Below are 17,613 nucleotides of genomic sequence, written 5' to 3'. Positions count from 1 at the left end.
GGCACAGTCGTAGCTCACTGCAGGTCAGCCGTGAGCTACGTAGCTCAGCCTCCTGGGCTCAAGTGATCCTCCTGCCTCAGCTTCCTCAATAGCTGGTATTATAGGCACACACCACCATGCTGGGCTAGTTTTTTAAACTTTTTTGTAGAGATTGTTGCCCAGGCTCGTCTTGAACTCCTGGCCTCAAGCAGTCCTCCTGCCTTGGTCTCCCAAGTAGCTGGGACTGCCGGTGCACACCACCATGCCCAGCTAATTTTTTTTTTTTTTTTTTGAGGTTGGGGACTAAGTCTCACTATGTTTCCCAGGCTGGTCTTGAACTCCTGGCCTCAAGTGATTCTCCTGCCTCAGCCTCCCAAAGTACTGGTATTACAGGCGTAAACTGCTGCGCCTGGCTTCTTCCCTTAACCTGGGATCTGCAGGTTACTATCTTTTAAAGCCATTTCAAAACATACGTATTTGATAAATAGGAATAATTGATTATAACTGTGTGTAGCAATATTGCATTATAGACAAATGCTATTTAGAAAGGTCAGGTTGCTGCTTTCTGACAGCCTTCAGGTAAAACTTGGAGGTATGGCAGAAGCTCAGGTACCACCTTCTTACTTGATTTTTCTCTCCCATTTTTGTTCCCTTTTGTCTCCTATAGCTTTGCATTTCTTCTTACATCCCAAGGTTTTTTTTTTTCTTTTTTCTTTTGAGGCGGAGTCTCCCTCTGTCGCCGAAACTGGAGTGCAGTGGCGTGATCAGCTCACTGCAAGCTCCGCCTCCTGGGTTCACGCCATTCTCTTGTCCCAGCCTCCTGAGTAGCTGGGAATACAGGCGCCCGCCACCACGCCCGGCTAATTTGTTGTATTTTTTTAGTAGAGACGGGATTTCACCGTGTTAGCCAGGATGGTCTCTATCTCCTGACCTCGTGATCCACCCGCCTCAGCCTCCCAAAGTGCTGGGATTACAGGCGTGAGCCACCACGCCCGGCCACATCCCAAGCTTTTATCATTGAGTAGCTCCTAAAATGACTTGAACTGAGGAAGTAGAAGGAACCACTGTGAGTTTTTTCTCATGCTGCTTTCAAGCTCTGGGATGGGCTGTGACTTACCACAGCACCCGTTGCCCTTTTGAGCTCATGAAGCACGACACTTGGACAGAGTATTGGAGTGGGACTGCTCCCTGCCTTGACTTGTCTTCCATATTTTCTCAGAGGAAAACCAGACACAGGTCAGCGTTTATGTCAGCAGTGATAATCCCCTAGCAGGATTTATGAATCTTCCCTCTAGCCAACACCTAGGAGCAGTATAGATAAATGCATTTCCAAGTCTGGAAAGTGGGAAGTGAAAAGAGCCAGGATGTTCACAGATGATGACCTTAGGGGCCAGGATGCTCATCCCCAGTTGTAGCTCGGGGACAGTTGTAGCTCGCATTCCTAGACTAGCATGGGAGAGAAGCCAGTCAGCAATTCCAACGGCAGTATCTGCATTTCCCCTTATCATTCAGTTCCCATCTCATGGAACCGAGGGGTGGGCGCATACACATACGTGTAGGGACATGAGTGTGCTTGTCCTGAGGTGGCTCCCTGGCCCCGCTGGCCTGGGGTTATGCTTCATCTGCTAGGTACTGGTGATCAGGAGTGATTTGTTAAGCGTTAAGTGCTTGAGGAGGTTGAGACACAGCCAGTGCTCCAGGAGATCCATGTGATGGGTTTTATAGGCCAGTCAGCCCTCCTTCAAGGCATTCCAGCCCTTCCAGCCCTCCTTTAGGGACTACAGCCGTGGTCCCACTTCTTAGAAAAATGCCCAGGCATAAGATGCAGCTGTGGGCAGTCAAGTATTAAATGCACAGGCATCCCCTGCCTTGCGGAAGCCACTCCCCCACCTAAAATCTGCCCACTTCTCTTGTCACTGTGTTCTGAGGCCGTTTCCTCTGGGGGTGTTTTGGGTGAAACCTGGTCTGATTGGGTGAGTTTGTCACGTGGCAGCTACATGTCTTTATTTGGTTTGTCTATTTTAGTCCTTCTAACACTAGTCTTTCCACCACCCCCCGCCACTTTGCCCTCTCTCTTTCTGGCTCCTCCATTCACAAGACAGTGTTTGATGAGGCAAAGTGGGGGTGCAGGTACCTCCAAGACAACTCCCAGCATCTAATCGCCAAGCTGATAGACTTTCTGCAGTGTTGATTTAATTAGAGGGGAACCGGGTGCTCTGTGCTGTCTCACTTGACTGATTTTTTTTTTTTTTTTTTTTTTTTTTTTTTTTTTTTTTTTTTTTTTTTTTTTTTAGTTTTAGTTTTAGGTAAAGAGACTTTATCTTGGTTGTTTAAGAAATCGTCTTGTGTGTGTAGGGTGAGACGGCAGCCTGCAGCGCCCTGAGGGCTGGGGGTGCCCAAAGTGCCCTTTCTTTAAAAAGCTTACATTTGCTATATTTCCAAAAAGATGTCTTGCTTTTGTTTCTGCTGGGCCATGAAAAGGCCTTGGATGTGTGACATTTCACCTTTGCATCAGCACCGCTGTGTCTGTCCTCTTGTAGTCTTTCTTTGTCAACATAGTCTTTCTTTGCCAAGCCCAGTGCTTGCCTCTGGACATCGTGCCGGCATGTCAGATGTGGGCCTTCAGATGGAGCCGGGTGGAGGCTGTGGAGCAGTTTCCTGAGCGCGAGGTCTCTGTTCTTTCCGACCTGCTTGGCCCTGATTCCTCACCACCTGGGCAGTTTGCTTTGGTTGGTTGGTTGTTTCTGGGGGAGTCTTAACTGGCTGGGCATTTCCTTCTCACACCTGTGTGATTTCACTGGCATTATTGTAAAGAAAGCATCACTGTGTTCACACACATGCACAGACTCTCACAGGTACACATAGCTAGAATGTAAGCTCCTCGTGGGCAGGAATCTTCTCTCCTTTTCGTCTATTGTGGATGATGTGCCTCCCATGCTTACAACGGTGGTGGGGTCTGACATAGCAGACACCCAACAAGTACTTGTTCTTGGTGTCTGGAAGTCAAGCTGTGCTGGACTGAGGAGGCAGGCCCCCTTCGTGCAGTCCATGGGCAGCTCAGTGGCTGTTTCTTGGACAAGCCCAGTTCCTCTCCCCACTCCAAGAGCGACTGGTCTTCATTCTCATCTCTGGTGCGGCTGTTACACACCCAGCTTTCCACTCTGGCAGAGAGGGTGCGGTGGGGCACGGAAAAGTCCCAGGCCCTCCCTCATAGTCAGCCCTTCCCTTTTGCAGGGGGAGCTGATCACCTTCTATTACTATTGGAAGAAGACCCCCGAAGCAGCCAGCTCCCGAGCCCATCGTAGGCACCGCAGGCAGGCCGTGTTCAGGAGGATTAAGACTCGCACTGCATCCACACCTGTCAACACACCCTCCAGACCCCCGTCCAGTGAATTCTGTGAGTAGGGGTCTTGGCACCACAGTGAGCGGAGGGGAGACTGTTCACAGGCAGCCTGTCCCACTCTGGGCCCATAGGAGCTGATGGCTCCAGGAAACATGAGTGGGTGTGCACCCATGTTCCAGTGCATGTGTGAAACCTGACCTAAATATAGGCCTATGGTGGGGGTGGGGAACAGGGTGAGGATTCAGGAGGGAGACTTTAGAACATTATTTGTACATTTAAATATTTCTCATAAACTCGACATCATCTTAGGTTTTTACAAAAAATATACGTCTTGGCCTGGGATGTTTTTGGCCTTTTCTTGGGAAAGTTTTCCATTTGACAGGTGATGTACTTGATGTCCTGTTTGAATTCTCATTGCACTTTTGGTTGTAATAAGATCAGATTAACACTTTCTTCTTTTTCCTCATGCTTTACCAAGATCCTCTTTTTGGTCCCAGTATGATGTACAATCTAATGGTGCTGGAGCCCACACCTTCTCACTCCTAGAAAACTGGGATGTAGCAAAAATGCCTTATAGCTCTGTCCTGGCCTGGGACGTTGAACCCGAGGGGCGCCTGTGTTGCTCATGCAGGCGACCAGAAATCACCTAGCAGGACTGGTGGGGGACACTCGGTGAAGATGGAATTTCTCAGGATTGCCTGGACATATTAGGGAGGGGGGCAGCATGTGCGCACTTGTCCCAGTTCAGACTCACCCGTTACGGGCATCAGTGACAGGGCAGGCCCTTAAGTATGGCCCCTCACGCATAAGCCGTCTGTTCTGGTGACTGACACTGAGGAGCTCGAAGTGGTCCTTTACAGACACTGTCCCACCTCAGCCTGTGCAGCCAGCCAGTCTGGCTGGTGGCCAGAGCCTGCAGCAGGCCAGAGGTCACAGGGGACCCCCCCGCCTTGGCTGAGTATAATGGTGTCTTCCCCCACCCTCACTATGTGCCTGCCACGCCCAGTGGACCTGAGTTCAGCCAGTGAAGATGACTTCGACAGTGAGGACAGCGAGCAGGAGCTGAAGGGGTACGCCTGCCGCCACTGCTTCACCACCAGTAAGTGGCCTCGTCACGCCCCTGGGTTGGGGCGGGGGCACAAGCACTTCTATGTTCTGAACATTTCAGGCATCCAGCTGGAAGCCTGCCAGGGACAGTACTTGATTTGACATTTGCATTGTGCTTCGGGATTAGAGAAAGTTAGAAATGTTTAGTTTACTTTACTCCCCTGCTTGGCAGTCGGTATGGAATACTGACTGGTAGGCAGGACAAGCTGAGTGGGATCGGTGGTTGACACTGTGGTTCCTAGGAGCTTGCTACCAGCTTTTCCTGGGCACCCCAAGATGAAGTGGGCAGCAGATGCTTCTGAATCCCTCTCCTCCTGGCCCTGGGGGAGCAGGGCAGCGCTAGCTCTGGGGTGTTCGGGCCCAGGACTGCATGGTGCTGGTGGCATCAAGTTTGGGTAGAGCCCACAGAAGGGCCCCTCTGCCCAGACATCTGCAGGGAGAGGGAGGGTTTCCAAGGCTGGCCCCTGCCACTTCCCTCACACAGCCTCTAAAGATTGGCACCACGGAGGCCGGGAGAACATCCTGCTTTGCACCGACTGTCGCATCCACTTCAAGAAATACGGCGAGCTCCCACCTATTGAGAAGCCTGTGGACCCACCACCGTTTATGTTCAAACCCGTCAAGGAAGAGGATGATGGGCTCAGTGGGAAGCATAGCATGAGGACACGGCGGAGTCGGGGCTCGGTGAGTCCCCTGAGGCCATGGGGCTCCTGGCAACTTCTTCAGTTTCCTGGGATGTGTCGAGGCCTGAGCCTACCAGGGGGAGGAAGCGAAAGTCTTGTTTACCAAACAGAGCCCTGGAGGGGAGCTGCTTTGCCTGAGGCAAGACAGTAGCTTGCCTGTGGGCTGGGAAAAGCGCTCTGTTCTCTCCTTCGAGGGGCCCCAGGGCGGCATGCCGCCCTGGGTTTTATAGCAAACTCTTAGCTTCTGGCTCAGTGCAGGCTCTCCAAGGCCCTGGGAGCTTCTTGCGGTGTCAATTCCATTGTAGCAAATCTCTGCTATTTTAAATTTGCAGGCTCTTTTGTGTTAGGGTGTTTGTGGTTTTTTTAAAATGTTTGATCCCATTTTGGAAACTTCTGGTACATTTTTCTGCTCACTGCATAGCTCCTCCCATAAAGAGACTTTGTTTTCTAGGTTGGAAATGTGCCAGAGACTTTGGGAGGGGCTGTTTCCAGGTTTGGGGCTGAGGGTACTGACAGGGTCTTTCCCTTGAGCCTCCCCTATGGCCCCTTCAGGCAGGTGGGTGGGACCTTCCTCTGCCCCTTGTATGCTGTCAGGGCTGGCCCGCCCCGCTCACTCAGAAGGGAGCGGTCCACCAGCCAGAACCGTTGTCTCCTGGTCTCCTGATCTCTTCTGAGCCCTCATGGCTTTGCAGAAACATGCTGAAGCCCTCAGCGGCTTGGGGAGCTGAGCAGCTTTATTTGACAGCTTCATCTCTTTGGGTCACTTCCTGTCCTGTTAGATTAAATCCACAGGCGTTTGATTTCATTTGGTTTGGTTGAGAGAATGGACAATTATGAGGAATAAACAGAAAGGGTAGGGTGCTTTAAAGATGGCCCCAGTCGACTTTCTGCCACTCAGAAAGCGTGATTCATTTCCAGCACACGTTGTTCAGGACAGTCCCTTGGGATGAGTGCTTTAGGTTTGAGAACCGCTTTCTGGCATGAGCCCACCCATTTCCCCACCTCTTCCCTGAGCTCCACACGGACCTTCACGCAGCCAGCGACGGGCAGGGTAGCCTATTGTTTGCCAAGGTCTAGGATTTGCTGAGAGGCTGATGGGGTGTGCTCTTCAGGCTCCTTCCTGTGGGCTGGGCTCAGGTGGGCCCACATGGGGACCGGGAATCTGGTGTCACCAGTCTTCGGTTTGGGTGGGCAGATGTCGACACTACGCAGTGGTCGGAAGAAGCAGCCAGCAAGCCCTGATGGTCGCACCTCACCCATCAATGAAGACATCCGCTCCAGCGGCCGGAACTCCCCTAGCGCTGCCAGCACTTCCAGCAATGACAGTAAAGCAGAGACAGTGAAGAAGTCGGCCAAGGTCAGGTGCTGGGGGAATAGTAGGGGCTATTCTGTCCCTCCCTTCCATTAAAACTGGGTTGCTGGCATTCGTGATCAGCTCCCTCAGACACAAGGATGCAGCTCAGCATTGTCCTGGCCTAGGGCTGCAGACTGAAGGCTGGGGGCCTAGAGAAAGGGGCTCCAGCACCAACCCTTGGGGGCCACCTCTGTCTGAAACTTCCCAAGTTCTCAAAGGTAGAGAGTGTGGGGAGTGGTTAGAACGGCTCCCTCCAGAGCCAAGTACAGTCCTCCCTCGGTATCTTCTGGAGATTGGCTCCAGAGCCTCCACCTCCACCGCCCAGGATACCAAAATCCACAGGTGCTCAAATCTCATATACGTTGACACAGTGTTTTGCACGTAACCAGTCACATCTTCCTGTAGACTCTAAATCATCCCTAGGTTACTTCTACTGCCCAGTACAATGTAAACGCAGTAAACAGTGGTTCCACTGCCTTGTTTAGGAGACAATGACAAGAAAACACTATGTGCATGTTCAGTATAGATGTAACCATCATAGTCCTGCCTACATTTTCAGTCCGCGGTTGCTTGAATGTGAGGATGCAAACCCACAGATGCGGAGGGCTGGCTGTCATTCCCACCCCCAGATACGTGCTCCTTCTTGGCCCTAGTTGACCCTTCTAGAGCTTTTTGCTCCTGGAGATGGAACTCAGAATGAGGGAGCAAAGTTGTCTATAAACTGTCGTCATTTCCCTGCTGAGGCTGATGGGATGGCCTCCCTTGGCCTGATTGCTCCTTGTGGGCTTCCCCCTGCAGAAGGTGAAGGAGGAAGCCTCTTCCCCTCTTAAGAGTACCAAACGCCAGCGGGAGAAGGTAGCCTCTGATACGGAGGAGGCTGACAGGACCAGCTCCAAGAAGACAAAAACGCAGGTGAGGTTTGCCGCTGAGCCTTGCTGAGTTAAGCTAATGCTTCTTCAGAAGCCCCCAGCCGGGGTTCTCCCTAGTCGTGGCCGTGCCCTGTCTCCTAGTGTGGGGCTGGAGTGGCCCTTGACACTGGCTGGGTTGGGGCACGACCTGTGGTTCTGGAGCCAAGCTTGCTACTTCATCTGCTCAAACCCTTACTGTGTGTCCAGCGCTGGCGGTGCAGAGCAGACAGGGCTCTGCCCTCCTGGGACTTCCATCTTTCCCTTCTCTGATTCTAGGAGATCAGCCGGCCCAACTCACCATCTGAAGGCGAGGGAGAGAGTTCAGACAGTCGCAGCGTCAACGATGAGGGTAGCAGTGACCCCAAAGACATCGACCAGGACAATCGCAGCACGTCCCCGAGCATCCCCAGCCCCCAGGACAATGAGAGTGACTCGGACTCGTCAGCCCAGCAGCAGATGCTGCAGGCCCAGCCCCCAGCCTTGCAGGCTCCCACTGGGGTCACCCCAGCTCCCTCCTCAGCTCCTCCAGGGACCCCTCAGCTGCCTGCGCCAGGGCCCATGCCCTCTGCCACTGCAGTTCCCCCGCAGGGCTCCCCCACGGCCTCCCAGGCCCCTAACCAGCCGCAGGCTCCCACAGCGCCTGTTCCGCATACCCACATCCAACAGGCACCGGCCCTGCACCCCCAGCGGCCACCCTCCCCGCATCCCCCGCCACATCCCTCACCGCACCCCCCTCTGCAGCCTCTGACTGGGTCGGCAGGCCAGCCCTCTGCACCGTCTCATGCCCAGCCCACCCTGCACGGTCAGGGCCCACCTGGCCCTCACAGCCTACAGACTGGGCCCCTGCTGCAGCACCCAGGCCCCCCACAGCCCTTTGGCCTCCCTCCCCAGGCCTCCCAAGGCCAGGCCCCTCTGGGGACCTCCCCAGCTGCAGCACACCCTCACACCTCCCTGCAGCTGCCAGCCTCTCAGTCGGCGCTGCAGTCCCAACAGCCTCCACGGGAGCAGCCCCTGCCGCCAGCGCCCTTGGCCATGCCCCACATCAAGCCCCCCGCCCACCACTCCCATCCCCCAGCTGCCGGCGCCACAGGCCCACAAGCACCCTCCCCACCTCTCAGGGCCCTCGCCCTTCTCCATGAATGCCAACCTGCCGCCCCCTCCAGCCCTGAAGCCCCTGAGCTCCCTGTCCACACACCATCCCCCGTCGGCTCACCCCCCACCCCTGCAGCTCATGCCTCAGAGCCAGCCGTTGCCCTCCTCACCTGCCCAGCCCCCTGGGCTGACCCAGAGCCAGAACCTGCCCCCGCCTCCTGCCTCCCACCCCCCTACAGGCCTCCACCAGGTGGCCCCCCAACCCCCATTTGCTCAGCACCCCTTTGTCCCTGGAGGCCCTCCTCCCATCACCCCTCCGACCTGCCCCTCCACGTCTACCCCACCGGCGGGACCTGGCACCTCGGCCCAGCCACCCTGTTCTGCTGCGGTGGCTTCAGGAGGCAGCATAGCAGGGGGGTCATCCTGCCCACTCCCCACGGTCCAGATCAAGGAGGAGGCTCTGGATGACGCTGAGGAGCCTGAGAGCCCCCCTCCCCCACCAAGGAGCCCATCCCCTGAGCCCACTGTGGTGGACACCCCCAGCCACGCCAGCCAGTCAGCTAGGTAAGCTTCCTAGAGCTCCGGGACAGGTCAGGCACAGGTGGGCTGGTGGGGGCAAGTTCTGGTGGGAGGGAGGGACGGGGTGGGTTTTGGCAGGAGCTCCCAGCAAGATCTGTGGCTTTTCTCAGGTTCTACAAACACCTGGACCGGGGCTACAACTCGTGTGCACGGACAGACCTGTACTTCATGCCTCTGGCCGGGTCCAAGCTGGCCAAGAAGAGGGAGGAGGCCATTGAGAAGGCCAAGCGCGAGGCTGAGCAGAAAGCCCGAGAGGAGCGAGAGCGGGAGAAGGAAAAGGAGAAGGAGCGGGAGCGGGAACGAGAGCGGGAGCGCGAGGCAGAGCGGGCAGCTGTGAGTCCAGGGTTGGCGAGGTGTGAGGGGGGCGCTGTTCCGTCCTGCGCCTGAGAGCCACGCTGGGCCACCCAGCACTGCCCTTGGCTGCCTGACTTGGCCTCCTGGCAGCTAGAGGGTTGGGTGCTATTTACACCCTCTCTCCACGCCTGACGGGGGCTGCACGTCCCAAGCTGCCGGGGTAACTGCACATGGCAGGTCTAGGCTGACTCCCAGCAGTAACTGGGCGTCCTCCTGCCTGAGGGCCTTCAAGGAAAGGGCCTGTCCTTCCCCTGTAGCCTTTGGGTTCATAACTTCTAAGTAATTTGAAGGAGCCAGGGAGAAGCACAAGGGGTGCCTTGAGAGAAGACCCGAGCACTCAGGCGGTAACCAGGCCTCGAGGGGCCCCTCCAGCTGTCCTGCCTGTGGCCGCCTCATGGGCTGGGTGCTGTGGTGGTGGCCAGCTCTCTGCTGTCGTCGGGAGGAGAGGGCAGCCAACCCAGGAGGTGGCATGAGGGGCTCCCGGTGAGGTTCCTGGCCTGCTGGGCTCACTCACCCGTGCCCCCTGGCTGTCACTGCCAGGCACACCCTCACATGTAGACACCTCACGCATGAGCTTTGTCTCACAGGGGCACACTCCCATCTGGGCCTGAGGGGAGCTGCAGGCACAGATGAGCCCGACCCTGCAGGGCCTGGACTGCATCCTGGTGTCAGGCCAAGGCCAGGGCCGGGTCTCTGTGGAGGGACCAGGGTGGCCTGTCAGAGCAGGCCAGGAGCAGGACCAGGCCCACCTTCACATTATGGGTCAAGCGGAGACGCTCTGGGGCGCTCTGGGGACCCCTCATGTTTTCTTTTCCTTCCGCAGAAGGCATCCAGCTCAGCGCATGAAGGTCGTCTCAGTGACCCCCAGCTCAGTGGTCCTGGCCATATGCGGCCATCCTTCGAGCCACCACCCACCACCATTGCTGCCGTGCCCCCCTACATCGGGCCTGACACACCTGCCCTTCGGACTCTGAGCGAGTACGCCCGGCCCCATGTCATGTCGCCCACCAACCGCAACCACCCCTTCTACATGCCCCTTAACCCCACGGACCCCCTGCTGGCCTACCACATGCCTGGCCTCTACAACGTCGACCCCACCATCCGCGAGCGGGAGCTCCGGGAGCGGGAGCTCCGAGAGCGGGAGATCCGGGAGCGCGAGCTGCGGGAGAGGATGAAACCGGGCTTCGAGGTGAAGCCCCCAGAGCTGGACCCCCTACACCCAGCCGCCAACCCCATGGAGCACTTTGCCCGGCACAGCGCCCTCACCATACCCCCGACGGCCGGGCCCCACCCTTTTGCTTCTTTCCACCCGGGCCTGAACCCCTTGGAGAGGGAGAGACTGGCCCTGGCGGGCCCCCAGCTGCGGCCCGAGATGAGCTACCCTGACAGACTGGCAGCAGAGCGTATCCACGCAGAGCGCATGGCATCACTGACCAGCGACCCCCTGGCCCGACTGCAGATGTTCAACGTGACTCCACACCATCACCAGCACTCACACATTCACTCCCACCTCCACCTCCACCAGCAGGACCCCCTCCACCAAGGTGCGTGCCCCGGCGTGGCAGGCGGGACAGAAGCACAGGGAGGGGTGCAGAGCCTGATGAGTGACAGTCACCATCCAGGAGCGGAAAGTGTTCTTTTCTGAACAGATTCCTCATACTTGGCAGATCTTAGAAGAGCTCAGCATCCACTACCATCATGGTTTTGCTGTATCACAGTCTGTCCTTGGCCCTGCAGCTCTCCAGAACTGCAAGGCCTCAGACAGCTGCAGCCCACAGGCCTGAAGCCTGTGTTATCGGCCCTGTGCCTGGGATGGAGGGAAGTGGCCTAGGCCCACGGGGCAGGGTAAGGGCAGCACAGCAGTGTCATGTGGCCTTTGGAGCCAAGGAACGTACAGATGAGGCACTGCGCTACTCAGGGGTCACTTGGTGAGAATTAAAAGCACAGTCCTCTTCTCTTGAGGAGCGAGGCTGGGCAGGCCTCCTGCTGGCTTTGGCTGAGTTCTCCGAGCTGACCCACCTGGCCAGGGCTGCCCAGTCCTATCCACCATGGGAGTAGGAGCTCCTGAAGGCCGCTCATTCACCAGCTGTGGGGAGGCTGCTCTAAGGCAGAGGTGAGATGGCGCAGGAGGGTGGCTACTGTGCTTTAAGGAGGCAGGTTCACCGCTCCATGGGACTTGGGAGTACAGGTCCCGTGGTACAGCCTGTGTGCAGGGCTTCCTCACCAGCCACCCTCCAGTGTGGGGCAGGATGACTGAGAGGCCAAGGCCCAGAGGGAGGGTGGGGAGCCACCTTGCTTGGAGGCACCAGGTGCCTCCCCTGCTCCTGTACCCAGTCCTGGCATGGGAGAGCACTCACCATTGCCATCCTCATATCTGAAGCTCTGTTGCCACCTGGTGTAGACCTTACAAGCCTTGGTCTAACCAGTGTTGAGGACAGGTAGTCATTTGCTCATTCCTGCATCATTCATTCAGCATGTGTTTACTGAACCCCTGGGATGTGCCAGGCACAGTTGTAGGTGCTGGCAGAACCCCTGTCCACATTCACCTTCCAGTTTGGGGAGGTAGTTGAAAGATGTGTGCTGGGTTGTGAGAGGTGGAAAGTGCACGTTCTGGAAGAAAATAAATCCGGAAGAAGGAATCAGGAGAGTGGGGGGCAGGGGCAGTGTGGCAGTTTTGAGAAGGCTGTCAGGAGAGGCCCGCTGAGGACGTAGCAGAGACATGGAGGAGGTGAAAGGGCAAGCTGTGGGAAACAGGGGCAAGAGCAGCCACAGAGGCCAAGGGGGGCTCCCAACCTTCCAGGGACCCCCGGGCAGTGTGGCTGGAGGTGGCAACCCTGAAATCCCTGCCAGCACCCGTGTTGGCTGGAGGTGAGGGTAGGAGGTGGTGCGGTGAGGTCAGATCGAGGCAACTTTCTGAAGGGAGAGACGCAAGATTTGGCGCCAGCAGAGAAGAGAGGGCAGTGCCGGGCTGGGTCCCCATTCTGCGCCACCGGCTCTGCTGGCCTCCTTTGGGTTCTGCAAGTGAAAGGCAGGGAGACAGCCCTTGGCAGGGCGTGCCAGCCCAACACCTGGTGGGGCAAGGCTGTATGCTCCTGTGACCTGACAGGCAGGGGGCAGGCCCAGGTGGCTGACGAGAGGAACCCTGCTGATCCCGGATCTTGACCAAACCGGACTGGGATTGCCTGTTGGGGGCGCTCCACAAAGGGACTAGGAAGTACCTGCATCAGCGGTGGGCTCATCACTTCTCTCTGCCTCTGGAGCTGTTGTTGAAGGTGGAGGCAGCCACTTTAGGGCAGGGCCACCTGCAACCAGGTGGTGCATCCGGCCCTGGTGACCCGGAGCCAGCTTGGGCTAGGAGGAAGTCATCGGCCATTCCAGCTAAGGGGGACAAACATTGAAGAGCCGTGCGCCGCCTCCATTGGGCCTTTTGTCCTTTCTTTAGGTTCAGCAGGCCCCGTTCACCCGCTGGTCGACCCCCTGACTGCTGGCCCCCACCTGGCTCGCTTCCCCTACCCGCCTGGCACTCTCCCCAACCCTCTGCTTGGACAGCCGCCTCACGAGCACGAGATGCTTCGCCATCCAGTTTTCGGTAAGACTTCCCCTCTAGGAGGGGCGGGGAGGCCGTGTGAGTTGGGTTGGGGTCTGGTCTGCTGTCTTCATTCATTCATTCATTCATTCATGCGTTGAGCAGGCAGGTTCTTTCCCCCTGCATGCAGGGGGTCCGTGGGGGAAACAAGCCTGCACTCTGGCACTCTGGCACTCTGGGGGCTGCCTGGGGTAGGGGGTCATAAATGCATCAGACTTGCTAAGAGCCAGGACTGCAGGACCAGTCAAAGTAGCAGAGGGGGCTCATAGCAGGTCTCTGAAGGAGAAGCACTTGGGCTGAGGCCTGGAGCATGTGGAGGAGGGGCCGGGAGGGGTCCAGGCAGAGGCTCCCAAGGGCACCTCCTGCCTCCCCGGAGGCTCTGCCTTCTGGCTTTCTGCAGTCTGGGAGGGGCTGGCTCCTGTGTCCGTGCTGGCACCTCTCCTGTGCTCCTTGCCGTTTGCTGTGCCTGTGCTGTCCCGGTCTTGGCCAGTCCTCTGGCTATTTCTGTAGCGCAGGTTGTTTTGTGTTTGGCAGGCACCCCCTATCCCCGAGACCTGCCTGGGGCCATCCCACCCCCCATGTCAGCAGCCCACCAGCTGCAGGCCATGCACGCCCAGTCGGCTGAGCTGCAGAGACTGGCCATGGAGCAGCAGTGGCTGCATGGACACCCCCACATGCATGGTGGCCACCTACCAAGTCAGGAAGATTATTACAGGTGAGGTGGGGTACTGGGAGGGAGTGGAGGGGGATCTGAGCCCAGGCTCCCACCAAACCCCCCATGTGCCCACGGTGCTTCTCCCGCAGTGCCCAGGGCCAGGCTCCTCCCCCTCGGCCTGCTGGGCCCTAGAGGGGACATTGCGGAACCACAGTGATGGGAGAAGCAGAGGAAGGGAGGTGTTGGGAGGGTAGGTCAGCTACACAGGAGGCTGCAGGCTTGGGGTTGGATTGCCTGGCTATTGCCTTTGGGGTTGCCCCCAGCCTGCCTGACTGCCTGCCTGGGCCTGAGACTGAATATGCTTTCCTGTTTTGTCTTTCCAGTCGACTGAAGAAAGAAGGTGACAAGCAGTTATAAGTTATTTATTTGTTAATGCTGGCTGTGGAAACCCCAGTTCTTGGGGGGAGAAACAGGACTTTTTACATACAATAGGAGCTGCAAAAGCAAAAAGAATATCTTCTAAAGATTTCTTTATATATTTAAAAACCCACAACTAAAAATGTATCCACATAATAGTGTTCGTTTGTCGAGAGGATTTCCCGAGACTGGTTTGGATCTCCCTGCATGACAGTCCCCCAGAAACTTAGTGAGTCCTGGACTGGACTGAACATCCAGAAAGCTTCCCTGCAATCTTGGGGTTTGGCTTTAGTTTTCTTTTCCTTGATTTCTCAGTAGGTGCTAGAATCCAGTTCACACCCTTCACTGTGCGTGCAGACACACTGACACACTCCGCCACGAGTGCTCCAGAGCCCGCGAGGCTTGCAGATCGGTGGCATAGGAATTTGGAATCCAAGAGCTATAATTTTTAGAAAAATCTTTTATTTTAATACATTGTAGGAAATCTTCATAATTTGAGAAAGTTCTGCAGCATGGCTTTTTACGTCTGTAAATAAATAATTTTAGAACAGCCTTTTTTTCTTCCATAAACTACTATTGTGATCTATTTTTTCCAGCCATGTCACTAATTGTGAATTCCTACCAACTATTGACAGAATACAGAGTTGATTTTTTAATAAAAAGTTATATATAATTATCCCTTTAATTAAAGGGAGCAAAGGGGCGTTCCACATGGACAGAGAGGCTTGGGCCGAGGCCTGGTCACAGCAGCGAGCATCCAGGGTTTGCAGGGACGATGTTACAGACTGTCTGTTTTGCTGCCTTGCGTTTCACTTGTGTCTGCTCCTAGCCTGTGCTCTGCCAGCAGCGCAGACTTCTGCTCCATCAGACCTCTTCCATTTTGCACAGGGAGTGCAGGAGGTGAATGTTCACTTTCTGTTCTCCGGTGTCACTGTTCTGTTTCCACGGGATGGAAAGCACATGGGCCTGTGTCCATTGTAGATTTCCTTCTAGATTTCTATGTACACACACTTGATTGTTCTGGATGAATGTCTTTTTTAATACTCCGAAAATTTCATCATCTAAGAAATTCAAGAAAATGATTCCATACAAATAACTCAGCACATGAGCAACCCAGGACATATGCTTGCCAAAAGGATCTGTTAGAAGGCTGCCCTCGTGCTCATTGTCATCTGGATCTTGTGGTGAGGACGGCCCCGTCATTCTTGCCACAGACTGAAGCCACTTTTGAGGAAGGGAGATCCTGGAGTTAAGACAGGTGTTGGGGATAGTCTGTATTTCACCCTAGGAGCAGGTCTGCATGGTGACCTCACCCCGCACTGGGAAACCATTTGAGTCCCACTCTTCGTCCTGGAAGTGGGAACTGGAGTCCCACCCACAAATGTGCAGTCAGAGAGCCGGCTTTGTGGGGGCCGCTTCTTAGGAGGCCAGGCCCTTCTGAGCGGAACAGTCCTGGAGAGAGCCTGCCCTCCTTTCCAGGGTGCAGCTGTAATGCACTTTCTACCAGGCTGCGTGCAGGCCCTTCTGGGTTGTCTCCCCTCTGTCAGCCCTGCTTCCTGCCAGGACATGTCCTCTTCCGACCTTTTTCTCTCAGACACTTGACAGCTCTCCTGCCATTGTGCTGGTCCCATCCCAAGAATTGTAGGACAAAAAGAGACCACACTGGGTCAGAGGACACAAAGTCCACCTAGGACCCAGACCGCAGAGGGAGCAGGAAGAGAGGCTGATAGTTTGATCCAGAAACCAGCAGGTACTAGCTCAAATTCAGGTTCTGGAGTCAAATAGGGGCATTTCCAGTTTCTCTTAAAAACCATGTTTGGTTTCAGTTGGGATAGGATTGTTTTGTCTGTTGAAAATGTTTCTAGGTTTTTTTTTTCTTCCATTTTTCTCTCATTCCATTTCTGCCTTAGCTGTAGTTTCTTAGCGGGGAGGAAAGCTCACATTCACCTTCTGCCGTGGGACTTCAGACCACATTGGCTTGGAGGCATTCGTCTCCTTCTGGGGTGGGGACAGGCTGTCACCGCAGGCTTGTTCCCATGGCTCTGAGTGAGGCCTCTTCCTGCTGGGCTGCCAGACTCCTGCGCCCGGGCCCCCACCTTCTCGGCTTTTGGTTTTTCTTTCTTTTTGGTAGAACACAACATCTGCCATTCAGTTCAACCTTCTTTATCTCCTCCTCTGTCATCCGTTTTTCCAAAGAATTAAGAGTCGAGTCCTCTGAGGTCTGTACTTGAAAACTGTCCGAAGGTGTTCTCGTTAGGTTTGCTTTTCTCCCCGTATCCCAAGGCGAAGCACTGAGATTCTTCCATCTAAAAAACCCTCGACCCGAAACCCTCACCTGGTCAGCTACAGTTTGTTTAGGAGGCCCTGACCTTCACGGTGTCTTTGAAGCCCAACCACTTGGTTTCCTTCAGATTTTCCTCCCGTTGTTCAGGGTTTGGTTTGGCTCCTCTGTGTGTGTCCGTATCTTGTTCAGTGTCCTCGAGGTTGAGCTTCACTCCACTGCGGCAGAGGCAGAGTGCACACTCGGATTTGCTACATTTCTATATATCTTGAAGCTAAATGTATATATGAGTAGTTCGCCGTGAGATAACACAGTGTGAACAGTAGACACCCAGAAATCGTGACTTCTGTGTTCTCTCCATTTGAGTATTTTGTAATTTTTTTGAAATATTTGTGGACATAAATAAAACCAAGCTACACTACAACCCCTGGGTGTCTCCCATGCGCTGTCTCATTCCTGGAGAGTGGGCGAGGATCCTGGCTGTTCGCTAGGTGGGGAAGGAGCAGAGGGGGAGTCGGCTGTTCCCTGCTACTCAGGACCCTGTTTGAGCGGCTTCCAGAAACATCCTCTGTCTGGGAAGAGGCTTTCCCTGGTGAGGGTGCCATCTTTCTGTGGAGGCTCCCCCAGCAACGGGATGGGCCCTAAGCAGGCATTGGCATTGGGACTAAAAGCATCTTCCCCTACCCCTCGCCATTCACCCCACACCTCTAATCTGTGGACGTCGCCAGCGTGTATGGGCGTGTGGCAGCCTCCCTGCTCAGGAGACGTCAGAGCCGCCCTCACCTGTCTCTCCCCAAGGCCAGCCAGTGCCCCAGCACCCCACCCTCCCGCCCAGCTCTAGAGTCGCCCTCAGGTGGCAGATGTATCCCAGTCCTAGGGGGCTCTGACCCTCCAAAGGGGCAGCAGGCAGCCTGCAGCGTGTGGACATGGCCACATGGGCAGGCATGGTTGGAATCTGCGCTGTGGCTTAAGAACCTGTCGGGAATCTGCACTGTGGCTTAAGAACCTGTCGAGGGCGTTTTCCTGAAGCCTCAGGATTGTCCCGGGAAGTGTGTCCACCCCTTGTCATCTGGCATGGGGCCATGAGTTTCTGGATGTTTTGGGACGTGGGAAGAGAACAGCCCAGAAGGCTGTTGGTAAACTGCCCTCAAACCAGGCAGGATCCGCCACGTGGTAAAGACTTGGGGAGCAGCAGGCACCAGGCACTGCCTCACTCAGGACCTGAGAAAGCATCGTCATACAAGGACCCGAGTGGCACACGCAGTGACGGTCCTC

At 55.6% G+C, this 17,613-nt stretch overlaps 1 protein-coding gene across 1 annotated transcript in view; it reads left to right on the top strand.

The window, feature by feature from the left end:
- RERE (arginine-glutamic acid dipeptide repeats) overlaps nucleotides 1-16,762 on the top strand; it is a 392,536-nt gene extending 375,774 nt beyond the window's left edge. The window contains 12 exon segments of the mRNA XM_050787836.1: nucleotides 3,214-3,376; nucleotides 4,329-4,421; nucleotides 4,914-5,113; nucleotides 6,308-6,469; nucleotides 7,265-7,378; nucleotides 7,651-8,421; nucleotides 8,423-9,030; nucleotides 9,156-9,378; nucleotides 10,223-10,943; nucleotides 12,842-12,988; nucleotides 13,520-13,700; nucleotides 14,024-16,762. Coding sequence (XP_050643793.1) covers nucleotides 3,214-3,376; nucleotides 4,329-4,421; nucleotides 4,914-5,113; nucleotides 6,308-6,469; nucleotides 7,265-7,378; nucleotides 7,651-8,421; nucleotides 8,423-9,030; nucleotides 9,156-9,378; nucleotides 10,223-10,943; nucleotides 12,842-12,988; nucleotides 13,520-13,700; nucleotides 14,024-14,057 — 3,417 coding nt within the window. The 3' untranslated portion in view covers nucleotides 14,058-16,762.
- The last annotated feature ends 851 nt before the right edge of the window (nucleotides 16,763-17,613 follow it).

The sequence above is a fragment of the Macaca thibetana genome, chromosome 1 (genome assembly GCF_024542745.1).
Source record: "Macaca thibetana thibetana isolate TM-01 chromosome 1, ASM2454274v1, whole genome shotgun sequence".
In the NCBI taxonomy this organism is placed as follows: domain Eukaryota; kingdom Metazoa; phylum Chordata; class Mammalia; order Primates; family Cercopithecidae; genus Macaca; species Macaca thibetana.
This window is presented reverse-complemented; position numbering and strand designations above follow the sequence as displayed.